The 27466-nt window shown below is 46.6% G+C and overlaps 1 protein-coding gene across 5 annotated transcripts in view; it reads left to right on the top strand.

Moving 5' to 3' along the window:
* The window catches only part of LOC125957719 (zwei Ig domain protein zig-8), a 205896-nt gene that overhangs the window by 73840 nt on the left and 104590 nt on the right, over positions 1–27466 (top strand). For all 5 annotated transcript variants that reach the window (XM_049690603.1, XM_049690606.1, XM_049690607.1 and 2 more), the window contains one exon: positions 19805–19938. In XM_049690603.1, the coding sequence (XP_049546560.1) occupies positions 19805–19938 (134 nt within the window). The remainder of the gene's footprint in view (positions 1–19804; positions 19939–27466) is intronic.

Raw genomic sequence — 27466 nt, 5'->3', positions numbered from 1 at the left:
TGATTTATCTATCTAGCTTATAAAGGAAAAGCAAATAAAAATTAAAATAAGTACCACGTTTACAATCAATGGATTAAATGGTAAACAAACAAATCGGACTGTCTGAAATTTCCTCTGATAATCGTTAAATTGCTTCGTTGAGGGCTGATTTGCTTTGCTTTCATAAAAAACAAGGCGTAAAAAATCGATGAAGTTGCAATCGTAAAGGTTGTACCGAATTTTGAAGTCTGCAAGAATGTTAAAACTCGCTGCTTTCGGCACCTCATTTTTAATCAAAAGTGGGGTTAGTGTTTACAGTGTACCGATCTATCTATCAATTTCGAATTGTATTGCTGAGTAATATGATGAAACACTAGTGCTCATACTTGCATCTGTACGGAATGAACTAACGTACAGTTTCAATTTGAACAACTGCCACTTTCAGCCTTTTCATCCCAGGTCAATAGTTTTAATTTGCAAAGCAAATTAAGATAATTGTCTTTAATTTGGGGCTGTTATATTAAAACTTCTTATGTCATTGTTTAGCATAAATTTAAAGATTCATTACAATCTTTCCCCATGTATCGTCATCATCACCGCATGATTTCGTTTATTCATACAATAAACTGATAGATATTTATTTAAAAAGAAGCAAAAACTAACACATCAAATCATTCCTGAAGCAACAGCTGCTATCCTTATTCAGCAGATATATTCCCTTCCGAAATGCATCGTTAAATATTTTTATAGGTTTATCTACTTAGCAACATTCTGTTGGTCGGGTTACAATGCAATCCACACTACCATTAATTAAATTCCATCGCATCAACTTAATTGAACCATTTGTCGCACGTTACTTACCAACCGGGAGGAAGCGAGGGATCTTTGCACTCTCTGCCGTCATAAAAAGACAATTAAAAACAAATGGCAAAATAAATAAGCTTTCCATAATTTTAATTATATTTGCATTAGTGTTGATTCCCGCACTCAGCACGGTCGCTGCATTCCGCTCGACATATGACATGACTTCACTGATACTCTCCCCCTCAATGTATGACGACAATGTTGTCTGAATGAACCGAACATCGTCCAGCATCCTCACAAGCAGTGGGCGACCAGACACAATGCTGCCCAACAATAACTAATTGCTTCAGCAGCTTTTACGGAATGTACATCCAGCATCAGCTCACAACCGAGAATTCCTCGCGATATGACAATATTTACGTCGATACTGATAAAGTTACTCCTTCGTGTTGTAGAAAAAAGTTTTCGCTTCGTTCGAGCGTTACGAAACAACAAACCAACGATTGTTACTGCTTGGGCGATCATTTGCTTTTGCGTTATGACTATAATGCTATTGTTTTAATTATTTGTTTAGCTACAGGGAACTCTACGATAAAAGGAAAAGAATAAGTCATTTATCACATTTCCGTCCTGCAATGGCTGTTGTGGTTAGTTTGTTGGTATGAATTTGAATTCATTGGATTTCATCCAAGGAAAACTCACAATTTTCCTCCTTATTTCCCTCCCACCCCAGGTAGTAACCACGCAATTGTTCCCCATCGTATGGGCTTCAAGCAGCATCTGCTGCTGCTGCTCTCCCGGACCAAAAAAAAAAAAAAAACAAGAACACCTCAATCCCGGTTAACCACAAAGCGAACGACCCACCTCCTCCATTGTGCGTAAACCGCCTACGGAACAAGGGCTGCCGTTCACCGTCAGGGCTGCTGACATGGAGTTTGGTGAGGATTATGGATCCGCGAACGGTCCTAATCCTTCCGGCCACAGCATCATCTCTCCCGGCGCTCCTCCTCCACTCGCAAGACTGCACCTCTGACCTCGAAGGGCATACCGCAAAAGGGGATTTACCGAACGCGAGTAACTTTCCAGGTCAGCAACCTCCCCGTGCGACAGCTGGGGGTTGACGTACGCCCTCGATTCCTTGCTTTGTCGCGTTTGTGTTGGATATTTATTTGCACTGCATCACGCGGTTTAGCACGCGACACGTTCCCCATTTGGGGTCTGCTGCTGCTGCTGCTGCTGCTGCTATGCTAAACTTCTATTACGTTGTAATCCGAACTCACAACGGTCGACGGTCCTATGGATTCGTCGTCAACCTAGGGGGTGACTGGTGACTGGTGCTGGTGGTGGTGGTCGCATCAGCAGGATGCGCCGAACGCGTGCTGCGATCACCCGATAAACAATGCAGTGGCACGCGTGGGACCTGGTGGGTCCGTATTAGCCGCTCTGCTTTACCGCACACAACACAACAAACAAGGATTAGTCAACCTCGAGTCAACCTGCTGCTGCCGGTTTAAGCGGTAGGTGGGAGTGGTGGGGATTGACTGGAAAAATGTGATCCCCTCCGGTGGTCTCTGGCAGGATACTACCGCAATGTGGCGCTTCGGGGAGGGCGGTTGCGTAGAGAAAAAGCCAAAGCCTGCTGCGTGTGATCTACCCCTGCAGAGGTTGGCTACCTGGAGGTTGTTGGAGCACCGGGAGGCTTTATACCAAACCAAAGCTTAGTCTGCGCCAAGGAGCGTCAGGCTGCTGTTTTTTTTGTGGGCGAGGTGAAATGGTGCGATAAACTTCGCTGCGGTTGACGGCACCAATAGGTTTTACGCGAAGTTTAGCGTTTGATGTGGGCCCCCCCGAATTCACCTTTAGGCCACCACATGCTGAGCAACGGCGACGACGACTGCGACGACGTAGATAGACCTTCTAGGAAGGCGCTCACAAACGAAGCAGCGAAGTTTGAACACAAACCGTTACACGAACCGTACAATTTAAAAAAAAACTGAAATCCTTCTACTTCTACTTTTCGTGCCGTGTTTTAAGTAATGAATTGTTTCCTTGAGTGCTCGAATTAAACTTGACTGTGGCTCTTTGGGATCTCATCAACCGTTCCGTTGTCACTAGCTTCCAACAACAACAACACAAATACAACTCATTTATTTCCAACGTATCATCCGAAAGCCTCCCCTGCGGTGACACTTTATTTTTAGCTTCTTAATGCCGAAAAATAAAAGTAATTCGGTGCTGCTCCCAAGCGTGTCGTGACAGATAATAAGATGCCTTATGTGTGTGTGCTGCAATGAGCTTCACGCGACTCTGTACCCGGTACAGATGCCAATCACTTTGCCTAATTGTGTGGCCGAGGTTGCGAGAGATGTGTCAAATAAGTGCCACTCGCCCGGAGTGCCCGGAGAGTACAATTTCGGCCAAAAATCTTAACCAAACGGTAACAACAGCATACATGGAATGCGTATGTGTGTGTGTGTAGGTGGCTTTCCATTTGACTCCTGTCTCCGCCCTGACTGTTACAGGAACGAGGAATGGAAAACTTCGCTTCGTTCGCTTCGCACATTTGAGAACGAAAAACAAGTTAATTCCCATTACGGTTGGCGGAAAACCATCGTTTTCCACCGGAGCATCACACTCGCACACTCGGAAATAAGCGAAGGTATGATTCATTTACGAGGTTCCTGAGACCGAACGAATGAGAGGAAGAAATAACTGTTGCAGGCAGGGACGGGGATGAAATGGAATTTCCTCGGAAAACACATTCTCCTCACGGGAACCACAGGAACGGTTCTGTACAGGAACGTGTGCGTGCTTAGTTTAGCTTCACTTCCACCGGCACCGGGTTTCTGCCGCTTCGTTCTTTCGTTCGTTCGGTTCGTTGTTTGTTCCTTCGAAACGAAGAAGCTTCCAGCGGTTCACAACGAGCGGCGCTTGTTTTGTAACGCGCAGCCCACTTTCCACCTGTCCTATCAGCACAGCGCACCGCTTGGGCGTTTTCATTTTATCAAAATAATCATAACGGCAAAAGAGGCCCCGAACCGAGAATGCGGAACAAAAAAAGAGAGAGAGAGAGAAAAAAAAAAACCTCCAGCTTCAACATCAATCAAAAATTCGACTCAACTCAACCGTGCTGACGTGCTGGCCAAGCGAACGCTCGGTTGTTGGTCGGTCCGTCGGTTTGGTCGTCATACGGTGCACAGCTGCGCAGCACTTTGTGTGTGTGTGTGTGCCAGAGGGCGCACTTTCATCGCTCACAGCAAGACACTCGAGCGTGGATTTCCCGGAACACGATTTGGACGCGAAATTTCGCCACACAAAACCATAATAATAGGAAAATTAGACACGGTAAGCCACGGAGAACGAACGAAGAAACCGGTGATGGGAGTGGGCTGCAGGAGACAGGCAGCGGGGAGGATTCACTGCACAGCCCTCCCTCTCCCTCTCTCTCTCCGGGAAGGCCGGAGGGCAGGACTAAATTAAAATTCCGCCCATTTCCCTACTCTGTGGTCCAATTTATTACACTTGAGACCTTGAGCCTTGCGAGAGAAACAGAAAGAGAGACCGTGGACAGTGATGTGCGTCCGGAAGATCTGTAAAGGAAAGACCGGGGAACAAAACCAAAAGCCCACAACAACAGCACTTACACACTGCATGTGCCACGGAATTTGACGGAAATAAGAAAAGACGCGCACGCTTCACTTTACTAAGCTTCACTTTGAGTCTCACGAGAGGCGCCTCATTTTCCCTCATAAAGTGAACTAATTGCTCCACATCAATTGTGGCTTCTTGTGGGCTGACTGAAGAAGAGGTTTAAAAAAAATATTGAATTTCTTTGAAATCGGAAAAAATGAAGCGATGTCGAACGGCAATCAAATAGCAGAAAAAACAGTATGCTGCTCGTATCAATTGTATGGTATGTGTGTGTGTGTGTGTGTGTTCCGAGATGTCCTTTTAAATATGAATATAAACGAGTCGGTTTTCGAGAAGAAAGTTCCCACTTCCTACAAAGAAGTGAAGAAGAATGTGAATCAAGCATCAAAGCATACACCTCGATTCCTCGAACGGAGGCCAACGATAGAAAGGTGCTACACTGCTATTCATTGCGGTCGTACACTCTCATCGAAAGGTGATTAGAATGGTGAGTAATGGGAGAAAGCACGAAAATATCGTTCCAATTTTCCCGTGACCCTTTGCACTCACACATATACACACACACATGAACCGGAAAGAATGTATGGCAAAAGAGGCTCCGCGTTGGCTTCCGTTCCGCTTATGCCTCTTCCCACACACACACAACATACAGAAACGCCACCGACAATGGCACATCATTTGATGAGGAGTCCTAGGACTGTTCGCTTGTGTGCAGCCGTCGAAGCCCCAAGACCCACAAAAATGGTAACAATAATGATAATAAAATAAGAAGGTCGCCGGAAAAAAGCACCGGTGCACCACCACCGGTGCTTCGTCATCGCTCAGGCTGCGGAGGGGAGAAGGAAAAGAAGAAGGAACGGGCAAAGGCGGCTGCTTCCAGGAAGTGAAGCCTAACCGGGCGCGATGTGAGATTGCCTTCCTTCGCCTGCTTGTGTGTGTGTGTGTGTGTGTGGGACCTTGAGGACGCTACCGTCGGCACAGGAAGAAAGAGGAGGAGGAGGAGGAGGACAAGTATTGGTTCGCCGCTCGGCTCAAGGTTTGCCCCCGAGCGATACATCCGTTTGCTGCGTCGGTCTTGTTAGCAGAAAGCGTCCCGTTTCACCTCAACCCGCGCCACTTTCTAAGCCCTTAACCGGAACCAACCTCATGGAGCACGCGGATGGTTAAGGATGGAAAGAAAAGCAAAAAAAAGAGAAAAGAAAGACAAACGAATGCCACCGAACCGAAAATGGTGAGCTTAGCTCAAGTGACACACACACACGCAAGTTAGGGTGGCATACTTCATGTCATAAAGAGGGGTTATGAATGGGCAGCGAGCTAAATTTGGCGGAAAATGCTCAACAACCCCTCCGACAGCCGCGACAGCTGTGTTGTGGCTGCAAAGCTGTTGGTTCCTCGTTATGAATAGTTTTTTTTTTACAAGCGATGCCATGCACATTCAGTTCGTTGTTGGAAAGTGTCGACGCCATTAGAACGAGCGAGAGCGAGAAGAACAGTGAAGCAAAAGCTACTATGATCAAATTATGGTTCGGTGAGCTGGGGTTGGAAAATGCTTGTTTCTTAAATTATCAATCAAAGTAGCAGCAGGAGCGCTAGTGCTGGTGTGGCTTCAATCACACCGTAATCACATTACATGATAAACGATTCGGCCTTCCGATGAATAGCCGTGTGTGTGTGTGTGCTTAAGGGCAACACCATGTGTGTTGGCTTCTATTAAACTGCACCATCATCATCATCATCATCATCATCGCTATGGGAGTGATTTTTAAAACAAACGACAAATTCCATGGCGTGCGCTGCCATATTTTGCGGATATCGAGTTGACATCTTGCTCACTGATACTGTATCGGTCGAAGCGGACGAACAATACAGCCAGCGGGCCCCCCTCCGGATCTCCTCTATAAGGCACTGAAATGATTTATGATGCTCAGCGAAACGAAAACACACATCATCCTCTTCCGTCGCTGGCTCTTAAAAGTAAAAGTGAGTTAACAAACGCGCACACACACCAGTGGGCTCGGACACACTTCCTCATAACCCGGGGCACCCACACAAACACACACACACACGGCCACTGCGCGACCGTACCGACCGGGAGTGACGTTCGAAAGAAAAAGCAATTTTCCACTCTGATAAATCTCTTAGTCAAAACGCCGGGAATCACCTGTCAAGGATGTTGTGTGTGTTTTTGGGGAGAGTGTAAAGGCATGGGGTGGGGCGTTACATTATCACGACGCAAACTGACGCCCATCCATAAGTGCCGGGTGCCGGAGCAACGCGCGCGCGCGCGCCTTTTATGGCTAATATGTTATAGGAAGTAATCGGCATCGGCGTATCGTTGGCTCTCGTCGGAAAAGCTCAGTGCACGGCGTGGGACGCGGCTGCTATATAGCTTCACTCCCCCTCGTTGCGCTCATCCTTATTTGTCGTGGCTGTTGAATCTATTTATCTTGGTTGTTGGTGAGTTCCGAAATTTTGTATTTTTTGTTCTTTTCTAAGCATGGCATCAATTTCTTCTTCCAGGAAGCGTTCCGTGTACTTTTGAACACTAAAAGTAGGATGATCATCATTCATAATACTATTTGGGCGGTGGGCGCATGATCTTGAGCCATGCTTTTTAATGCTTTAAAGTAATGTAAACACACACTACACGGATCCTGGTCCCCCCGTACACTGCCACTAAATCATAATTTCATTTGCGTGCAAGGATCCCCGGAAGCCTCAGGAAAATAACCCCCCAGAAGCTGGCTCGCCCACAACCAATTTGCTGTTATATTATTCATCACCTTTTGCCCCTAATCACGGCGCGTAAAGTATCATCCGCGGAAATGGTGTTGGTGTAACCACCGGTGTAGTGACTTTCGTGGGGTGCGTGCTCAACGATGGTCGTCGAAACTCAAAGCATACACATATTTTATGTACACTAAGCTTCCTTCCCTTACATCGGAGGGAGCCAGTTTATTTATTTTTCGTGGCTTTCCGGTGAGCAACATTTGATTATTGGACACCAAAGGATCCCCACATGGCAGATTCCATCGAACAACAAAAAAAATGAAAATCGAGCACGAACCTCGACACGAAAGGGAGGGGGCGAAAGAAACCATTTCTTTTCCGTGTCGGAAAGCGTGGTTCGGTGTCTTAAAGTAGTAAACACATGGCGAGATAAACCATTTTTCATGCTTTGGGTTGTGGTATTCCACCGGTCGTCGTACTTAACTTTTTATATTTTAATTTTCAATCTTCCCCTCGGTACCCCATTCGAGAAGAAGGTAATTAAACGAAGCACTATTAATCAAACTCAACTTAACATTGGGTAGATCGGTCATTTGCCTTTATGCCAGGCGCCATATACTCTTTGAAAATATTATCAAATCATCGCCAGAGGGACAGTAGATCGAAGCCCCCTTTTGTTCTTTCCCCCTAAAAAGGGTTTCATAATTGATGGAGTCATCCTCCCGGGAGTAAACCTTTTTTTGTCAAGCAATTTCTTGCTTTACTGTGTGGCCCGTCTTCACCACAGGACTTCACTTGATTGAAGCCGAAGGTTTATCGACCACTCGACCAACTTTGCCGTTATTCTTCATTTTACTCCCGTTTGTATCCCGTTTGTTGCTAGCGTTCACTACTGACCAAGGTAATCTTTCCAACTTTTAGCTTCGAAGGCGAAGCTTCTCAGACGTGCAGAAGGGTAAAGCGAAGGCTTTGCTTTGTACAATCCTTTAACCCCTATCATACGAAAATTTGCCTTCCCAGCCACTGTTATCACTTTTCGTTTCTTCCTTCATCGTGATTTTAGAGCATATCCGGTTTCGTCGTGTGTAGCCTGTCTTAACTTTTAACCACCATTTGTTTGTTGACCATCCAGTGTTGCTCGACGGAAGAGAAAACCCGATTCGCCTTGGGCCACATTTGGAACCTGTCTTTTCTTGCACTGATGTTAACCGATGGAGAGGCCCGTCACACACAGTACGTCGTTTCGGGTTCAGGTCAACCGTAGCAGGGGTCGGAAGTTTACTATTCCGTCGAGGAACCCATCGGGAACACGCCCCGCAGGTCAAGGAAAGTGCGTTGTTTGAGCAAACCATTACCATCCCATCGGATGGTATCGATGGCTTTTTATGATTCTCGGGAACATGCATCCTTTGGGGTGAAATGGAAAACATTTTTCCCTGGTCCAAGGCCCTGGTTAAGGATCACTGCAACCGTAGGTTTGATGAACAGCGCAGGGAACAGGTTGTTTGTGGTTTCTAAAGGGAATAGCTTTCCCCTGACCGTAGTTTATGGATGAAACTCTTAGCGAAGAGTATCTTATTTCAATTCCTTCAGTTAAATAGATGCTGCAAGGGAGGTTATATGATGAAGTTTCTAGTTTATTGTGGATAGTCATGGTGTTAGTATATGTAAATCTTTTAAGCATATTGTTTATCATGTTTTGTTGTAATTTTAAGCACCGAAACATCACTGCGAGGAACTTAGCTGCTTTTCTTTCAACAGAATGGCTAAATGCAACATGAGGTATGAGATTTCTCGTCGTCTCGTCTCATCGCCTTGTGTTGCCATTGAGCCTATTTCCATCCTCATCAATCTCACCTACCGAGCGAATTTTGTTGTACAAAGCCTCTTCTGTCTGTACAATACAAACCTCACCATTTATCTACGGGATTAGGTTTATGCCGGCTACAGATCACAGCTCCGTAAGACAGTAGCGTTCAACTCCCAGCATCTGTTGTGTTGCTTGAGCTCAGGTTCTATTGCAAGGCGTATGTAATCCTATCACTGATCTCGAGCAAGGTCTACGGATTGATTGGACGATGATGTAAATCACGATCACTTCTCAGATAACTCTCAGATTGAGCTCTGGTCTAGACTTTGTGTGAAAATGCACTGCCATGCTCGTCTATCGTTTCTATGTTTACAGCTAATCAATTAGTGTATTCAGCCAAGAAGCGTTCGAACGCCTTGCCCGACTGTCCAACAGCAATAAATGTTAATTAGGATTGCATCCTTTCGAGAGTGAGAAGGACCCTATCTACCTTGTACTGTGATTCGCATATTAAACGGACTGTGTTAATTAACCTCCTGATGATAGATAAATTTCAAGGGACGTATGGAGAAGCTAACATCCATTCAGAAATAATCAAAGCCCGAATCGAAATGGAGTTGAAAGATATTTTTGAGCGAACCGACATAATTCTGATAGATTCCACCAAAAATTCCAAGGATTCAATGAACACAACTCCTGTCACATTCGGATCTATTTCTTCGATCAATTTCTGAAGTAGCCGTTACTAATCCATGCTTCTATTGTCCTTGATTCTCATTGATTGATTTATTTAAATTGATTTCGCATCCATGTTTAACCAACGGTTCTTAGCAATGCGCAAGGTTCGTTGTAACCATAGCGCTGACAACGTACTGTCGCGCGGATTCCAAAAACGGTATTGAGTTTCGGAACCGTTCGCAACCTTCCCACGCATTCTGTCACAGCTCGATGATTGCCTTCTGCCGAAATGATGCTCTCTGCAGGAACACGCCAAATACCAGGGCTACGGTTCGCCGATAACCGTTACTAGGTACTCGGTTCTTATTTTGTTGTTGCTGATCGTTTTGCCTTTATTTTAGTTTCTTCCAGGGCATAATGTTTTCCTCTTCGTCTCGTTGCTTTCATATTCTAATATCAAACGGTACCTCCTTCTGTGTGCGAAACGGCCCCCGTAACAGCCACGTGAAATCGATAATCCAAGACACGCTGCGTTTATAACAGCGTTGGCGTACGCTTCGTTACATTTCGCAACAGCATCTGCTGGTGATGCGGTGCCGGTGCGATGCTGGTTGCAGATCAAAAAGAAGATAACACGCTAGCATTGGTTCTCTAGCAAGTTTCAACCTTCAAAGGATAGATGAAATAACGGGTAAACAATGTTCCGTTAGGAACTCAATTATGTTCTATTTTTAGCTACATTCAAGAGTTTGCAGCTTTTACAATTACTGTAATCCTCATTATTAGGTATTCCGGAGATTATTTAAGTAATAACTGACGCTACAATGATGTACAAACATACGAAGCAAAGCTTTTGTTAGGTAATCTAAAAGATTTTCGGAATTGTGGTGCTCAGTACCTTCGCTTACTGTATTATTTGCCAACACTTAGCCTCGAGGAGCATGGCTCTGAAACCCGTTAAAATAAATCTGGCCTCGTTAAAAAAATATATATTTCAAAGCAATCCCGGTTGCGCCTACGCGCTCAATACAGCTTTCACTGAACAGCTTATTCTTATGATCCTTCCAGAACAACTCCACCGCGTGCAGCATCGTAAAAGAGCACCATTAAAGTGCCCCAAGGCGTGCCCCAACGTGTTCGGGTTCGGCCCAATACATTCGCCTCCATAAACTTAATTTTCATTTCACGACACTCTCGTGGGCGCTGGCCAAATTTTGCGAACAGCCACTAATGCGACTAATCCTTCATCAATTAGGAAACGATTGTTGTGGAAGAGCGTGGGACCGCCAGTGAGGGTGATCATGTATAGCAGTACTTTCTAATTTGCCACAATTTTGATTGCAGAGCGAGATTTGAAACGGATAAACGTACGGTTTTGCGACTATCATTATCATTAATCAGAGGAATTGAAAGGAGCAACTATACTTCTTAGAATCGCTCCAATGAATTCACTGCCAGTATAAGTCAATGTGTAGAAATAAGGGAAATAATATTTATACATGTGCGTACGATTTCTCTCAATGTATCAAACCGTAGAGCACTCAGCTTAAAGAGTGAAAATCTCGGATTGCATCCTCTTGGAAAGCTTAGCAGAACCAGTGCGTCACTGTTTCCAAGAAGGCTATTTAAAGATATCAGTGTGTAACAATAAGCCGATATCCTTTATCGTACACCATCGCCTGATTTGACAGTGGAGGTAGCGCTGATAGCATCGTTTCATCGCCGTAACCATAAAGCTTTATTTTTATTTTATTCCCCACGCACCATTCTGTTGGCCATATTTTCCTCTTTGCGACGGTTCTTTTCTTACATCGCCCCGGCCGGCGGGCTTTTCGGATATAGTACGGCTCGTGGTACTTTTGTTTAATTTCAGTTTCCGAGAAGCAATGAAACGTTTCTTCTAAGAATTGAAACCTTTGGCGAACGGAAACGACACAAAAAGTGTGGCCTAAGAACGGTCGTCGACGCATCCTTATTGTGTTACCCGAAAAGGATTCGATGGTTTCTTCGGATTGATTGAGGTATTTTCAACAGATTAAATGAAAAACAGTTGGACGCTTTTCAATTGTATACCATTTTTGATTGATTTTTATCAGAATATTGACTACCCGTTTGACATATTGTAAAATCCCAAATTTTATGGTAAAGTATTGATTTCAATTTAAATAAATTTGAGTAGTAAGCATTAAGTTTGCAAAACCTTTTTACCATGCGCCTCCATTGTTCGGAATAAAACACCATGCGTCTCCATTGTTAGGAATGAAGCACCAGGCGCCCCCATTCTTTATTTATGACCGACCATGCGGCTCCATTAACCTGAATTCAACAATCGGTAATAGGTTGCAATGTTCATAGCGCTTAGTTAAACTGTTAGCTACGTTTTTATTGATTCTTTGACTAACGCGCGCACCACCCCACGGAACTCTGTTTACTATAAGTCACCTCCTGTCGACTCTATTCCACTAATGGAAAATACTCAATGATCAGTACGACAATTACATTTGTGGAAGATTTATTATTTTTCCACTGAGCATAATGTGTGTTTTCTGGTTCAAGTGGCATTATTATGAGTGGTAGCCGAAAATACGTAGAAGCGGCACACGATACTCAATGATTCAAAAACAAAACAGAAAACCCATCTAGATTGAAAGACGCCACATGATCCAACACGCTCTCTAGTGGCGTAATCTGGCCACCATTATGCGCTACTCAAAGTTTGTGTGCGTGAGTGTGTGTGTGTTTCGGTAAGGTATCATCTTACGGGCCATAATAACAGTTCGCATCGGCGGTGAATCCACGCGACATCATGATGAAAGATAAAGAGACACCACACACACACACACACAGACACAACACTGTGCAAACATGTATCCTGCGCCATTCTCTTTCGCTCTTCCAACTCCTCATGTCTCACACCCGTGGATCATCCGTGCACATACGGATAGCTGGCCAAAGAGAATCTCAGGCGTCTTCACATGCTGCTACATGTCACCGCAGCTCATCCGGGCACGGGGGCGGCACGAGCGGCACGCTCCCAAGGGGAAATGCTTTCACTGTGGCGGAGTACATTACAAGTTGCTAAGCTAAGAAAAACAACTTCCACTCCACCGCCCTGATCGCCATGCCACGTGCTGGTAGATGCTGGTGCTGCTGCAAAGATCGCCTTCCCGTCCGCCCACTCACCGCCTCCCACCGATCTTTTTCTTCTGCCATCATCTTTGTCCCACGAGGGAGCAGAATAAAATAAACAAATAAATTGAAAACAGTACCGGGAGATACAGATAGGGAGAGGAAGAAGCAATCCGCACCAGCGTCTCATGCCCGGGGCGTCCATTGCGAAAGCGTCCATTCACCGACACTGGCAAGCTGTCATCAATCCACTACCCCGACCCCCACTCGGGGCAAACAGAATGAAGACGAACACCGCACTCTCCGGCGAACCTATTGTCTCGCTACAAACTTCTTTCAAAGTTGAGTCAATGTACCGAAAAGAAGATGGTTGGCGTACAGACCGCACACACACACACATACACACACAGCATTCGGACCAGACGGACCTTACGGACACGTCGTATATGATACTTTGATTTGCTTATGCTCCCTGGTCTCTGAATGGTCTTTCGATCCCGGGATTCGAGTTCCAGCAAAAGCGACGATCCAGTGGTGGACACATTTCAAGGTGTCAGCGAAAGAAAAACGCTACCACTTTCCACAGAAACCATCGCCCAGATCGCTCGTCTGTGCGCGTGTGTGTACATTTGGCTTGCCAAACAACGAGCAACAGTCCGAGCAGCGGACACCGGTCCAGTTTTGGATGGAATTGAATTTCCAGCACCATCACACTCGGTGACACACACCGAGCGGAAAGCGATGAAAAAGGAAGAGAGAAAAAAAAACAAACTTTTCTTATCCAACGTGTATCTTTGCCCTGTGCGTGTGCGGAGTGAGTGATTTGTACCGTTGTGGATGATGGATTTGTTGGCCACAAAAGTTTGATTCTCCCAGCACAACGGTGAAGGTCCGGTGCGTAGTCTCAAAGGTGACCGTTCCACCTTCTAGTTCCTCGAATCGAAACGATCAATCATGGACCGCTGCTGCCCCTCGAGCAATGTACAGCTTTTACGTTGAGACAACCAAACCAACCCCCCAAAAAAAAAAGTCTACGCAACGTCGTCTAACATTCATCGAAAGTTCATTCCCGGGAACTCGGGACCGGGAACCCGGGGACCGGGGACACATTCACAGGCAGAAAGTTTTGACCGAGCCAATTACCGTGCCGCCGAAAGCGCTGAAGTGTAACCGAGCCTTGGCCTTCGCAGACGTTTTCTCGAGTAAAATGAGTACCGATGGGTCGAGGGGTGTCGGGAGTGTATGCTAACAAATTTACAAGATTCGTTTCACCCTCCAGGAACAACGCCGGTAATGGTGGGGCAAGGTAAGGACCACCCCGCAGACAGGAAATTCCAAATTTGTTCCCATTCCTTTGTTCTTTTTGGCCTCGTTTTTTTGGCTGTACAGCCCTTGGAGTAGCTTCCCGGTCAAAAGCAACACTCGTCTGGCAGTGCGGTAAGATTTATGGAACGCCATGAAATGCTTTTTCTCTTCGTCTTCATTATCAAAGTGCCATAAATTTCGGTTTCTTCGGGAAGGACCCTAAATCGTGAGGACGATCGCAGCGGTGTTCAATCACTGAAGTTTGGGTTCCGCACGAAAGGAGGAAGGGGAGGGGGGGAGGGTGTAATGAGCTTCCAAGTTTTGTGCGCAACCCCGCAACCGTCAATCGCATTGTTCCGTTCGATTGATTTCGAATTTACGCTAATTTACGTGTCATGTGCAGCGATCCACATCGCAAACACTCTGTTCGCTCTCGGTTCACTCTCGGTTCTGGTCCACGGAACCAGGGAACAGATTCTACGAAAATCGTATCGTTTGAAGAAGTTGTGTATGTGGCCATTTCTTCCGCTTCGCCAGGCCCACGCCATAACGGTCAGTGTATGTATGTTGCTTCGTGTTTATGTTGCTCTGCGTCGCCTCCTTGTCTTCAGTTCGATCGATTTTTAACATGTGTGACCGGCTTGGGGCGCTTCAACGATCAACACGCTGCAATGACGCGTGACATGAGCTGGAGGGCTAGCTGGCTGGCTGGTTGGGTGGAGGGCTGGTATCCAATTGGGCAACAAACTTTGCAGCAAAACCATCGATAACGGTCTCTCTCTCTCTCTCTCTCTGTTTTGTTTTTGTTAATTTAGAAACTTCTCGGCCCGTGCCGGCACGGCGACACGTGAGTCACATATTTCATGGATGTTTGCTCCGTTTGCTGGCTGACTGGCTGTTGGCTAACGGGATTTGTCCCGCCGAGTCCACCGACAGTCCGGGGACCGACCGATGGCAGTCGCTTCTCTTGGACTTTTCAAATATTCACCCATAACGCTCGTATGCCGCATCCCTATTACGGAGTGCTGTGTGGAACCGTACATGTGTGTGTGTGTGTGTGTGTCAGTGTGCGCGTGTATGTTGCTGATGAGAAATTCCATCTGTGCCCCTCGGAGGTGCTGGCGAAATCTGTGCCTCGACGAAAGGCGAAAGTTTACGCTTTAGCAAACTAATAAGCAAACAAAATTTGTACAAACTGTTTGCCAGCGACTGGCCAACGCGACCAGCACTGGACCGGTTGCTGGTGCTAGTGCTGGTGGTGTGCAAGATGAAGACCGATGCGGCACTATGGCAAGCCGACCACTTCCGAGCAAGTTGTAGCTGCTAATGCCGGACGAATGAACATTGGAGGAACATTAGAAAACATCATCTTTTCATTAAACTCGCGTATACGGGAACGGGCAGCGGCAAGTGTAGCGCAAGGCAAAGCTTAGTGTTATCTTATGATTTTATTAAGTTAATCACTTTTAATGTGCTCAAAGTTATGGGCATTATGCAGGCGGCTGCAGGCAAGTCTCATTGCCTGGTCTTAGATAACGATTGAATGATTCAATTTTTTTTTGAGAAATTTAACCTTTTTGACCCACTATGCACACTTTACAAGTTGTATCTGTGATGGGGTTTTGATTGTATTTTGTTCAGTTTGTTTTATGTGTTTGATGCACACATTTTTTAAACTGTTTGTAACTAGTTTGTTTTGTGAGTTTGATTGATTTTGGCCTTTGTTATTTGTGGAATTTTTTTATATGATTCATTTATGTCGTAATATAATCATATACGTCATCAGCTAAATTAATACAATCGGTTTCGATTGTTATGCTTTGAATGCATATCTAATTATTATGCTATGAATGCGATAAAGTTTTGGATTTCAACCGATTTATTCTTATTATAAGAATTTACTTTTTGCAGCAAAAAGAATGAAATATTACAAAATATGGCTCCTTGCTCTTTCTCAATTCTTGATGTTCTTATTGCAAATGACATCATTATGCCATAGTTTGAAACAGTGCTTACCGTTTCTGCTGTATTATTTTCTTTGAATCATTCTTACTTCAAACTTGTTTTAAATTATGATGATCGAGAGCATATTTCTTCGTGTTGAAGAAGCGCACCCAACTGCACCCAAAATACTTTTTCATACGCAGGACCCAATAATTTCAGTTGAATACAAAAGAGATGATAGTTACGTTGTTCTCAAATCACATTTTCGTACATAAGGAAAAAAATAAATCAATTTATTCAGACTAAATATCATCCAATGAACAATGGAAACGGGTAATGCTTTTATGTATTCCTTTTTTTTGTTTTCTATGAAGTGTTTAAAAGTTCGCGATTTGAGGATACTTTGCTAAAAAGTTCTTTTCGGTATGTTTCATATTACCTCATGAACTTCCTACAATCAGAACCTTTTAAATACCTTCGTAAAATAATCCGCTGCTCTGGTCAGCTGTGTAAATTGAGAGTTTGGTTTTAGTTGCTTGAAATTTGATACGTTCGCAGCTTATTGAAACAACCAAGCCAAGGGTCGAATCCTTTAACGCCATTGGTGACCGGCCAACTGTCGAAAACCTTGTTACCGAATCCCAATCCATCCGACCATCTACTCAGATGGCGGCTCTCGAGTAGACTCGAGTCTACTCGAGTAGGAGTCTGGACGTAGGCTAATGCGTATCGATTTTCCCGGGATCCATTTTCGGCGCAAATCAAGTGGAAATATTCAAAGCGAACGATGAACAACTCGCGCCTCATAAACAGCAAACCGGCTGTGGCCGGTCTTGAGGTAGCCAGAACGAGAAAGAGCGCGATCGAGTCCATAATTACCCGCCCTTCACGGCTACGACCTTTACAAAGCCCGATTCAATCCCGAAAATAGAAAACTTTCTATAAGCAGATTACTCTCCATCGCCACGGGGTATCGGTTACGCTAGAACACCACCGCGAACGGGAACAAGCAGAAGTCAGAAACCCTGCCAGAGGAGATTCTACCGACAGTAACGTGTGCTGGTCGCGGTTCAATTAAACAAATCATTGAGCACCAGTTTTTCCAGTTTTCCCGCCAGTCCCGGGATTGAAATGAAATGTTTGCCTACCTAATCGTTCCCTGGTCCAGGCTTCCGGGGCCAGGAACAGCCGCTCTGTGTGGAAGGCACATCGTCGTCGTTTCTGTTGGGCAAAAATCCCCATTAACCCCATAATCAAGAGGCTCATTCAGAGTCCAACCGACAAATCGTAATTGATTCGTTGCCTGCAGTACCTCCACTTCTCCATATCCCACCCATATTGTTGATGTTGTACCAGCTCGCAACTCGACAAATTCACGCACGGAACACGGTAATTGGAGTTCATCCTGGCATGGCACCTCTCTCGTGAGCTCACCGAGTACAGAGTAGCGCACTCACCGCACCGCACCGCACCGGAGTATATAGGCCTCCAGTTCCCCGAGTTCCCCCTCACTTTGAGGTGCAAAGAGCCGCACGCTTAGTCTGCTAATTGCACGGCTTTAGCCGAGCACTGAAACCGGCTGGGGCACCTCGGCCTCCATTCTGCACCCCAAAAAGGGAACAGGAACAGTCCACAAACAAACCAATGCCAATGAGAAGAGTGGTGCTTGGTACTTGGCTACTTGGCCACTTCCAAACATCGGATATCGGCAAAGCCTCCTTTTCAGCGGATGAAATGGATTTGAAAATGAGAACGATCAGGCTATCGGGCCTCGGAATCGAATTAAATCGATTATCGGAAAGTTTACAGCAGCAGCAGCAGCACCAGCGTGTGGCAATGGGGTTGGGGGAGATCGTCGGAAACGGATGAGACCAAAAGCCGTTTGCCAAATGGTAATCGATTGGTGAAACGATTTGCTAAAGTTGTCTCTCTCGCGGACCTTGAATGGAATGGAAGAAGGAATCGGATGGGATTTCGGTTGAACGGCATCACGATGAGTATCGCCCCTTTTCCGTGACGAGATACTTGCTTTTAACTTACTTTCGTTCGTCTCGGAATGTAGTAGTGAAAAGTGGAATTCAAAAGCAAAAGCAGAAAATCCTTTTATATCATTTCTTTGGAGCACAACGGAACCCAATCCGAGGTGTGTGCCTTTAAAGCCTTCAGCCTTCAATTGATAATTTATGTCGCTTTTTGGGTTGCGTGGTGGCACGGACCGGTCGACACCCCCAACATTTGGGGTCTAATTAGCGCCTGATTTACGGTTCTACATTACCGGCGTCAATAGGTAGCCGTGTTCCGTAACCAGAGGAGAGTAAAAACCATGAATAGAATCGGCGATCGGCGCGTGGCTCGTGACCTTCCAACAATTCTCCCAAAGTAGCGAACGGTCGCTGGGATCCGAACTGGGACCTTGGAAAATTGGAAAGAAAAACACGAAACCCTCACTGCCTGTACCCTGATCAACGTGGAAATCGTCGTTTTTTTGTTTTTGTCCAACCATAAAAGCATAAAAGTCATACCGGCTTTTTGATTTGCGAGCCACCCCAAACTCCAGGTTCGCTCCCAGCTTCACCATCATCAGTTTCCACGAGTGCCACGAGGGTCTTTGTTTTGCCGAACCGAACAGTGGAACAGAAGCCCCGAATGCGAGTCCATAGCCTTTCGAGATCGGGTCCCGGGTTTCTGGGGCGGTCCCGTAATTGAAATGTTCCAACCTTCCGACCGATGGCCAGCATCACGCACACGCGTTTGAAAGTTTCGCGTTCGGAAACGCAGACACAGAAGAAAAAATCACTTTCCACCTGACGGAGGTAAGGAAATTAAGGACAAAGAGAGAGTGAGAGAGAGAGAGAGAGAGAGAGAGTGAGAGAGTGAAAGAGAGAGCACAAAAGAGGGCACAAAACCATCTCATCATCCCGCGTGAACCCGAACCGTTCTCTTGCTTCTTGTAATGGCCGACCTTGCGCCTCGTACTGGCGGCCTAATGGACCAAATTCTAATTATCGAACTCTCCCTCTCTTACGGAGACACTCAAGCGTGCCACCCGGCAACACCGCACCTTCGCACTCCCAAGGGTTCCACCAAACGGCCAAAGTTCGAACATTGCAATCACTTTTCGTAACAACGCACGCACGCACACACACGCACACTACGCCCTTTTGGTAGTAGTCGGAGTCGATTAGCCGGTGGAAAGGTGGGCGTTACAGTAAGTTTCCTGGCCGTGGCCCTTTTTCGGGGCGTCCACTCCAGTCGTCCCTTTTGGTACCTCTAACCTAACCTCACAACCGCCCGTCCGTCCGTCAGTCGTTCGCCAAAATGCGAAAAACTCCAAATGACGCGCGCTAATGACGTACCTCACGATGATAGAGATGTTACCCCTAGCAGCAGCAGCAGCAGCAGCAAGTAGACCGTGGGCTCCGATCGGCGTGTGTGTGCGTGTGTTAAGGCCACCGAGACGCCTACTGAGCCTCTAGTCAAAACACCTAGGACCAAGTAATGGCGGCGCTCCGTTGGGTAATAAATTGAAGGGCGAACACCTTAACACGTTCGCTGCGTGCTCCACGTGAAAGTGACCATCGGATAGCGTGTGGTGTGGGTGAGTGGGTTGCGCATCATCCTGCCTGCCTGCCTGCCTGCCAGCCCACTATCTGATTAACGATTTGTTTCATTCCCCATTGCGCTGTCGGTCGGTCGGCCGGCTGCGGACCTTATATGATGATGATTATGTAATCGCCTTTTGCCTTTTATCTTTCACTTCTTCCTTCACAGACAACAACAAATCCGTACTGGCGAACGCGGACTGGAAAAAGCTGTGGCTCGAGTCCGGGCAGCTCAGCTCGGGCTCGGCCAGGATAGACAACCACCTCGACAGCAGCGACTCGACGCTCATAGACGATGGCGAGGTAAGTAGTAGGCCCAACGTTGCATAAATTTAAACACCTTCCAGCCGCCAGCCCCCGAGTAACATTAGCAATGAAACGAATCAATTCAAATGTGAAGTGCTTTGCTTCTTATCCTGTGCTACATTGTTATCACAGTGAACTGTCAGATAAAAACCTGTCCCGGGCACATGGCACCCGGCACCGTTTGGTGACGCTTCGTTACCTAGGGATGTAATCAACAGCGACATGGTTCAGCTGCTGCAAAGATTACAATCACAAGAGGCACAGGAGGGTTTTGCTACCATCTCCAAGAAGCACTAATTACTAGCTGTTTGTTCAGTCGTTCGTTACACCTTTTCTGGAATCATGGACCGTTTGAAGAAAGAAAAAGAAGTCCTTTCTCCTATTTTCTCGCCTCTTTCACTCTCTACAATTTCCATCGCGACGTGTTTTGTTTGCTTTTGTGCAACACTTTACTCCACGGGCACGAAGGCCACCTGCAACAGGAATGGGAGTGGCCCCTCCAGTGCGGGCAGAAATCATAACATCGCATCGCATGCGTAAATAGATAATCATCATTCGCTGGCAAGCATCGACAGAACCTCCTGGCGACCTGCTTCAACTTCCCTTCCCTTCCTTCCTCTGTGCCCGTGACCCTTGCTCCTGTATCGACCGTTTCGAATGAGTAAAATTAATTAACATCATGTTGTCGCCCTGGCCCCATGGAAGCACATAATGGGCCCCGAGTCTGGATGTTGTTGCCACATTGTCCAAGGACAGCAACGAACCGAGGATGAGTGGCTCCTGTTGCTGGAGGTGGAGTGCTGGTGGAGTGGTTTGCTGTGTTATGAGCTGTATGGCAACAGCAGCAGCAGCAGCAGCAGCAGCATCAGTGTCAGTCCGTGGTGCTTGCCCACTTCCGTTGGCGTTGATGATGGTTTACATAATGCCTCGCAGAGGATGAGCGAAAGTTTTTTTTGTGTCCGCCCCACCATTCCAGCCGTTGTTGTAGTTATTTCTGTTTACTCATCAGGCCACTTCCAGGGTTCCTTTGTTACCGGAGATACCGCTCCCGGGTAGAGTGAGGTTATGGTTCAGCACCAGGGTTGGATACATTCGGAGCGCACGGGTGGACGAGTTGTTTTCTGTTGCTTCGTGAAACAGAATTGCGGGAAGCTGGAAAGAGGGTTGGGAATTCTCGTTGTTGTTGTTGTTGTTGGACAGAAAATTGATAATTTCCCGTCTTCCTCCGTCCTCGGCTCGTTTCCGGCCTTCGACCTGGTGAGCAGGTGAGATGCTGTTCACGGCTGGCGAAACACAGATGTACCGTGGATTAGGGATTTGCTTTTGCTTAATTTTGTGTTTAAGCTAAACCTGCCAACAAAATGGTGGGCAACGCTTCTCAAGAGCTCAATACGCAGGATTTGAACAGTGTGCTGCGGAATCGGTCGTTTGAAGCGTAGCTGCGAACAAAGATCACGATGATAAGGCTTGGACATTGTTAAAAGAATTGTAAAATTAGCTGCCATAATGTACCAGATGTGGAGGAAAGCAACAGGGAAGGTAATACCCTTGCTGAGTACGAAACGATATCGGGCTTGATAGATAATGTTTTGATAACGCTGCGGTCGATAATTGTTGTCGATGGTCGTTTATCCTGTTTGAGTTGAGTGCAAATAGGGTGACTCGGTAGCATTTTGTAATACACAACAATTTTCATTTGGCTGCTCGCCGATGTAGTCTCAACAGTTCATCTTCCACTCTCTGCACCGTATTTAAGTACGAGTCTTTTTTCATATTTTCGATCGGTAATATCAATGATGTTTGCCATCAATTTGTAAATGGTTTGTTATAGAGACCAATCACGGACTAAAAGTCTTCAAAAACTCACAGCAAGAAAAATAAAACGGAAACTGTTGCTGTACTATACCATTTATGCCAAAACCATTTATGAATTCTAAAATGACATTCTTAATCAGCCAAGAAAAATTAAACCATGCAACGTGGGCCAACATAAACTGTTGGAATGGAAATTGATGCAAAGAATGGTTATCAGCCACTCTTACCGTCAACATATTTTAGTAATGTTCTTTGATGAACTTGGGTTGAGAATCAAGCAACAAACGTGCTATCTTAATACCTTTTTTACCTAATGCATTGAAAAACTTGATTGTCCAAAAGTGTTTACTTTGTGGCATTGTTAAGCAAAGCTTATGAAAATATCCTTAGTAGCTAATGACGATGTGGAAAAAACGGTTTGTGTTACCACAAAACCTCTAACATCTAACAATATTAGCGTTGTACTGAGGAAAACGGTAAAAAGGACAATTTTCCTCCTTCTTTCTTTCATTGTTCAAATGACTTTAGTAGTCAAATATTCTTATAATTATATTACCTGGATAAAAAAAACCGACACTATTACCAAAACATTTTTATACGTATAGCGAAGATAGGGATAACAAAGACCAAAAGAGGTATCAATCATTTCGATAAGCTATTTCAGGTTGGGAAAAACTAGGAATTGAAACAAAGAAGCCACCTTGCGATACCTGCATGAAGAAAATCTTGCGTCTATTTGGAAAAGAATGTGCATTGGTTTTGAATAAAACTCAGTAGCTAATGTCCGACACACAATTACGAAACTCTATGCTCCGGCTTTCCCTCCCACTCGTAACCTGATTTCGTTAATCCTCCTACCGCACCACCAACCAAACACTCCATCCGACTTAACAGCATGTCGCAACAACGAGCAGCAATTCCCAAACAGAGGATCACCCCACATCCAACAATCACGGTAGGCCGTGCCGGATGTCGCCCGCTGTCATTAGCATTTCCGACATTTCCACGCAGCAGATCACTACCACCGCCACCACCACCACCATAAACGTTTCAAACACCTTGCTGGGCGAACCCGCGTCCAGTGTTCATGTCCCTGGGAAGCCGTAGAAGTCGGGGTCAGATGGATACGTTCCGGCACCTCTCCCACGAGGGTAAGCGAAAAGCGAGCCCTAATGGTGTCGGACTTTGAATCGTTGAGTGACAATCTTTTCGGAGCTAGCGGACTAGCTAGCGGAACCGGAAGACCACATGAAGGACACGATAGCATAGAGGAGGTGGGGAGGCTATGTTGTTTGGAATGAAACCAAATCGCCCGTGGACACTATTAATATCTTTTCGGTCGCATCCTGACTCCGGGCACATGGTATAGGTCCATCTGTGGACCCATGTTATAGAAGCGGACAGTTCGGGTTCGGTAGCGTCCGGTCCCGGGATTCCTGGGATATCATAGGACGTACCAAAAAAGAAGTCGAAGAAAAAGGTAATAGAGGTAAAGGCCATACGCCACCGCGTAATGGAATGTGCCGACGAGAGAAACGGAGAAGCAAAAACCTGAGCCATTTGGTCCACGAGTCGGGGCACGAGCCACGGCCACACATGTCCTAATGTGTGTGTGTGTGTGTGTGTGTGTGTGCCTAGTAGTAGTGCGATCCAGTCTGTCGAGAGTTGCTGCTCTGTGTGTGATGTCGTCCGACGACGACGGCGTTGAAAACACCTTTCACCGACTTCCTTCCAGCGTTTCCGTTTACTTGCAGGTATTCTTCTGCCCTCTTCTTCTGACCTTCTTCTTCTTCTTCTTCTACTTCTTCTTCGACAGCTGCGCTCCTCGGAGTCCTAAGTCCTTGAAAAGAAGGCAGTGATGGTGGTGGTAGTTGGACAGCATTACGGACGATATGGCACGTTGAGGTTATTTTTCTCTCGCCAATCAATTTATCTTCGGCCTTCGTCCGGCCCTTCCGTCGTCGTCGTCGTCGTCGTCGTCGTCGTCGTTGGTGCCATCCTTTTTCGCAGCTGTGCCCACCGACCGACCACGTCCCTTTTTTGGGTCATTTGTCATTTAGATTTCGCTTGTTTTGGGGGGTAATTTTCGTGCTCCTCCTCCTTTTTGTTGGGCGAGGAGTGGGCCTTCGGATGCTCCGGAAGAAACTTCCGGTGATCGGTTAAGACCGTCTTCGAGCGGGCGTCCTCTTGTGGACGTCGTCGTCGTCCTCGTCTGCTGCAGCCTTGCTGCGAGAGTGATGATTAGACGCTGACCGTGTCGAAGGAAGATAACTGACTGACTCAAGAAGAAAAGAAGCTCCCAATCCAACTCCGGGACGCATTTACTGCAAAAGGGGAAGAGAGAGAGAGAGCAACCCGCAGAAGGGGGCCAACCGAGTTTGACCGTCAAAATGGACCCACCCTAACCTTCCGGCCTCGTCTGTTTGATCCGTTACCGAGCATAATGGAAGCCCGGACCGAAGCACCGACGCCCTTTTCCGAGTGGAACGTCAACCACAACGACGAGAGAGTGAAGAAAAAAGAGTGAGAAGAAGCGACAGAGAGAGAGTGAGAGAGAGCGAGCGATTTGTATCGCACCAATCGATCGAAGATATGTTGGAGTGTTTGTGCGTGCGTGCGTGCGTGCGTGTGTCCGTGTGGTTTTTGGGAAGCGAGCGAGGCTTGCGGAAAAGGGAAATCAATTCCCCAATTTTCTGGCCAATTGCTATTGTATGGAAAAGTTTTGGTTTTGGGTCTCTCGTTCGGAATGATCGAAGTTGATAGTTCCGGGGAGGGCGATCCATTTGATTTTATCGAACGAACATGAAACATTCTGTTCGACACCATCCCAATGCAATAGAGGTTGTATGTGAATAAGTAAATTAACTTTAGGTCCATTTGAATATGTGCATATAGAGAGTATAATTGATACTAGGAAGAGTGATGCAAGCTCATGTATCGTTTGCAACCTTCAAATAAGCAAACTTTTGCAAAATTTGCCAGCTAACGTCGTAAACTCTTAATCAATCTTCTTTGCGAGTGACACATGAGAAGTGTTGGTTTTCGGTTTTCCGTTTTCCTCTCTTCTGTTGATGAAGGGGGACTCTCCAGGATTTGTCCTGTCGCTTTCACCCCGTGAAGTGTATGCGAAGTCATCTTCAGCTGAACTTTAGCCATTCTCCCGCCATTTAAACCATTTAACATAACAAAAGCAAAGAACGCGAAAAAGCTTGATCTACAACTCGCAGACGCAGACGAGAATTCGACGCGACTGCCGCTGCTGCTGGTGGTGGTGGTGGTGGCTCTATGGGGTTCACTCCAAAAGTTGTACGAACACTTCCTCTGCAAGGCATTGTTTCCGGTCGGGGCATTGCTGCGCGACGCTTCCGGTGCTCACGAACGACAATCTCATTAAACTTCTCAGCGCGTCCTCCCCTCTGTTATGGCACGCCTCCCATGCTTCCCACACAACCCACACAGTGATCCCTCATGATCGATTGGAAACGACGACGACGGCGACGACGACGACGACCGTACACCACGCCCGACATGATTATACTCTCGCCTCTCACTTCGCCCATTGGTACAATGGTAAAAATTAATTACAAACTTCTTGTGTTCCCTTTCCCCCGAGCAGCAGTCCCAGTTCTGTCCCCTCCGTCCCTTCAGCTCGTTCTCCTCCTCGCCTTTCCCAGCTGCGCTGTCTCGATGATGGTGTTATGCTAAACAAACGGAACGAAAGTGATGGTCCCGGTTGTTATGCGGTGCTAACGGACGATGTGATGTTTCACGGTTTGTATGTTTTAATGGCTGCTTCAACACGCGCTGGCCTCGCTTCGCTTGTTCCCGGCCCGACCGGCGATCGCCCCCCTTTGGCTTGTTAGAACAATAACAGCCGAACAAGCCGGAAACAAATGATGTCCGTACTCAGACACTGCTGCTGGTGGTGCGCCCAGCACCACCTTGTTGTACTCCTCCACTGCAGTCCGGACTGACACTGGCGCCTGCTGCCGCCATGCGATGCGACTCTTGCACGCGATCAAACTGCGTCGTGACAGTTTTATCACTATTATATTCCCGAACGAAAACCCCGTTTCGTGAAGTGACGTGAGTAGAAAGATAAACACGGAGCCCAAAATCCTTTCCTCACAAGACCACCGCGCACCCAGAGGAACTGATAAGTTTTTGACAGCGCGAGACGCGAGTGTATTTTCGTTTTTAATAGTTTCCGGATGCTTGTACTTCGACAGCAGCCGCGCGTTTTGGGTTTGGGCCATTGCCAGGGACACCGTCCGGATTGTTAATCTTTGATTCGGTTCCCAGGCAATCGCATCATCATCACCATCACCACTATCGTCGTGGTCGTCATCGTCGTCATCGAGCGAAGCCGTAGAAGGTGGAAATAAGATTTAAGCAAAACCAACACTACAACACCAACAGCAGCAGTACTAGCAGCAGCAGCAGCAGCAGCATGGAAGGATGTCGTGTGGCATAGCTCAAACTTTACCATCATTTGATTTTACCACCTCGCAACAACGGGTACGGCTTGCTCCTCCTGTTCCGTCCACGAAGCTCTGGGTGTAACGGCCAAAAAGTTTTTCAATTTCACAAATTGTTCCCGACATTACAACTTCCTTCGTTTCTTCTTGACACCAACTTCTTCGGCGATGACGACGATGACGACGACGGCGACGCTATCGGTAGCCCATTTTAATGACACTTGCTGGGCGCGAAAAAGACGCCTTGATAAGACGCAGTGTTGGATGGTGCTTCTGCTGGTGGTGCTTGTGGATGTGGTTTGGTGGTTTAAAGTAGATAAGCCGGGAGCGCGTCGGTTTGGGACGACTGAAGAAGGCGAGGCGAGTGCACATTGTTGATGTAATCAGAGCAGCAGTAACCGCAAGTGGTAGCAAGTAGCACAAGTGGATACAGGTGCCAGATAGCGCAACTCCTCCTTCCTTCCACGTCCCTATGTCGTCCTTTGGCTGTTGGAGTTTCATGTTTTGATTATAGCCTTGCCCGACTCCCTGGGCTGGTCCAAGTGCTTGGTTTGACGCACTACAACGGCGCATGGCTGTTGAAACAACGAGGAACAAACAGTAAAAACCCCTTTACCACACTCTCACAACTCCTTCTCTCTCTCTCTCTCTCTCTCTCGCTCCTTGTATCGCCCCGTGAGCTTTCCGTTTTTATCGCTCGCAAGTTGAAAGTTATCCAATGATTATGCCATTTAAGTTTGATGCTGAATAGAAATGGAAGTCAAACAGTTGGCCTGTTCTTCTTCTGGTGGGGCAAAAGAAAAAGGGCTAAAAGGGCATCCCCGGGGGGTGGGGTGTGCCGAAGGCGGGCCCGCGGGCTGTGGTGATTCAAATGTTTCGAGTGGAAAGTTTTGAGAAACCGGCGCACAAACCGGCGCACAAACCGGCGCACAAAACGGACATTTCTCGCAAAAGCGAGCCTCATAATGTTCGGCAATTTACGGCCCCGTACCACTGCAGTTGTACATATTTTTGCCTTACTTTAGGACGCTATACTCCAAAAGCTTGCTGGAATAACTGTTCGAACTCGAACGGGGCGGCTCTTCGGACGATGGTGGTCCGGCGCGTCAAGGTCGAAACTTTTGTGCCAGAACCCATTAGCATAAGTTCGACGAAGAGCAGAAACCAAGCGCAGTAGTCCTGTCTGTGTTGAAGCTGTTGATTGAAGTTGGCTTTAGTGAGAGTGACGTAAA

This window comes from Anopheles darlingi, chromosome 3, assembly GCF_943734745.1.
Source record: "Anopheles darlingi chromosome 3, idAnoDarlMG_H_01, whole genome shotgun sequence".
Taxonomy (NCBI): Eukaryota; Metazoa; Arthropoda; class Insecta; order Diptera; family Culicidae; genus Anopheles; species Anopheles darlingi.
The sequence above is the reverse complement of the archived record's forward strand: the minus strand, read 5'-3'. Positions and strand labels throughout refer to the sequence as shown.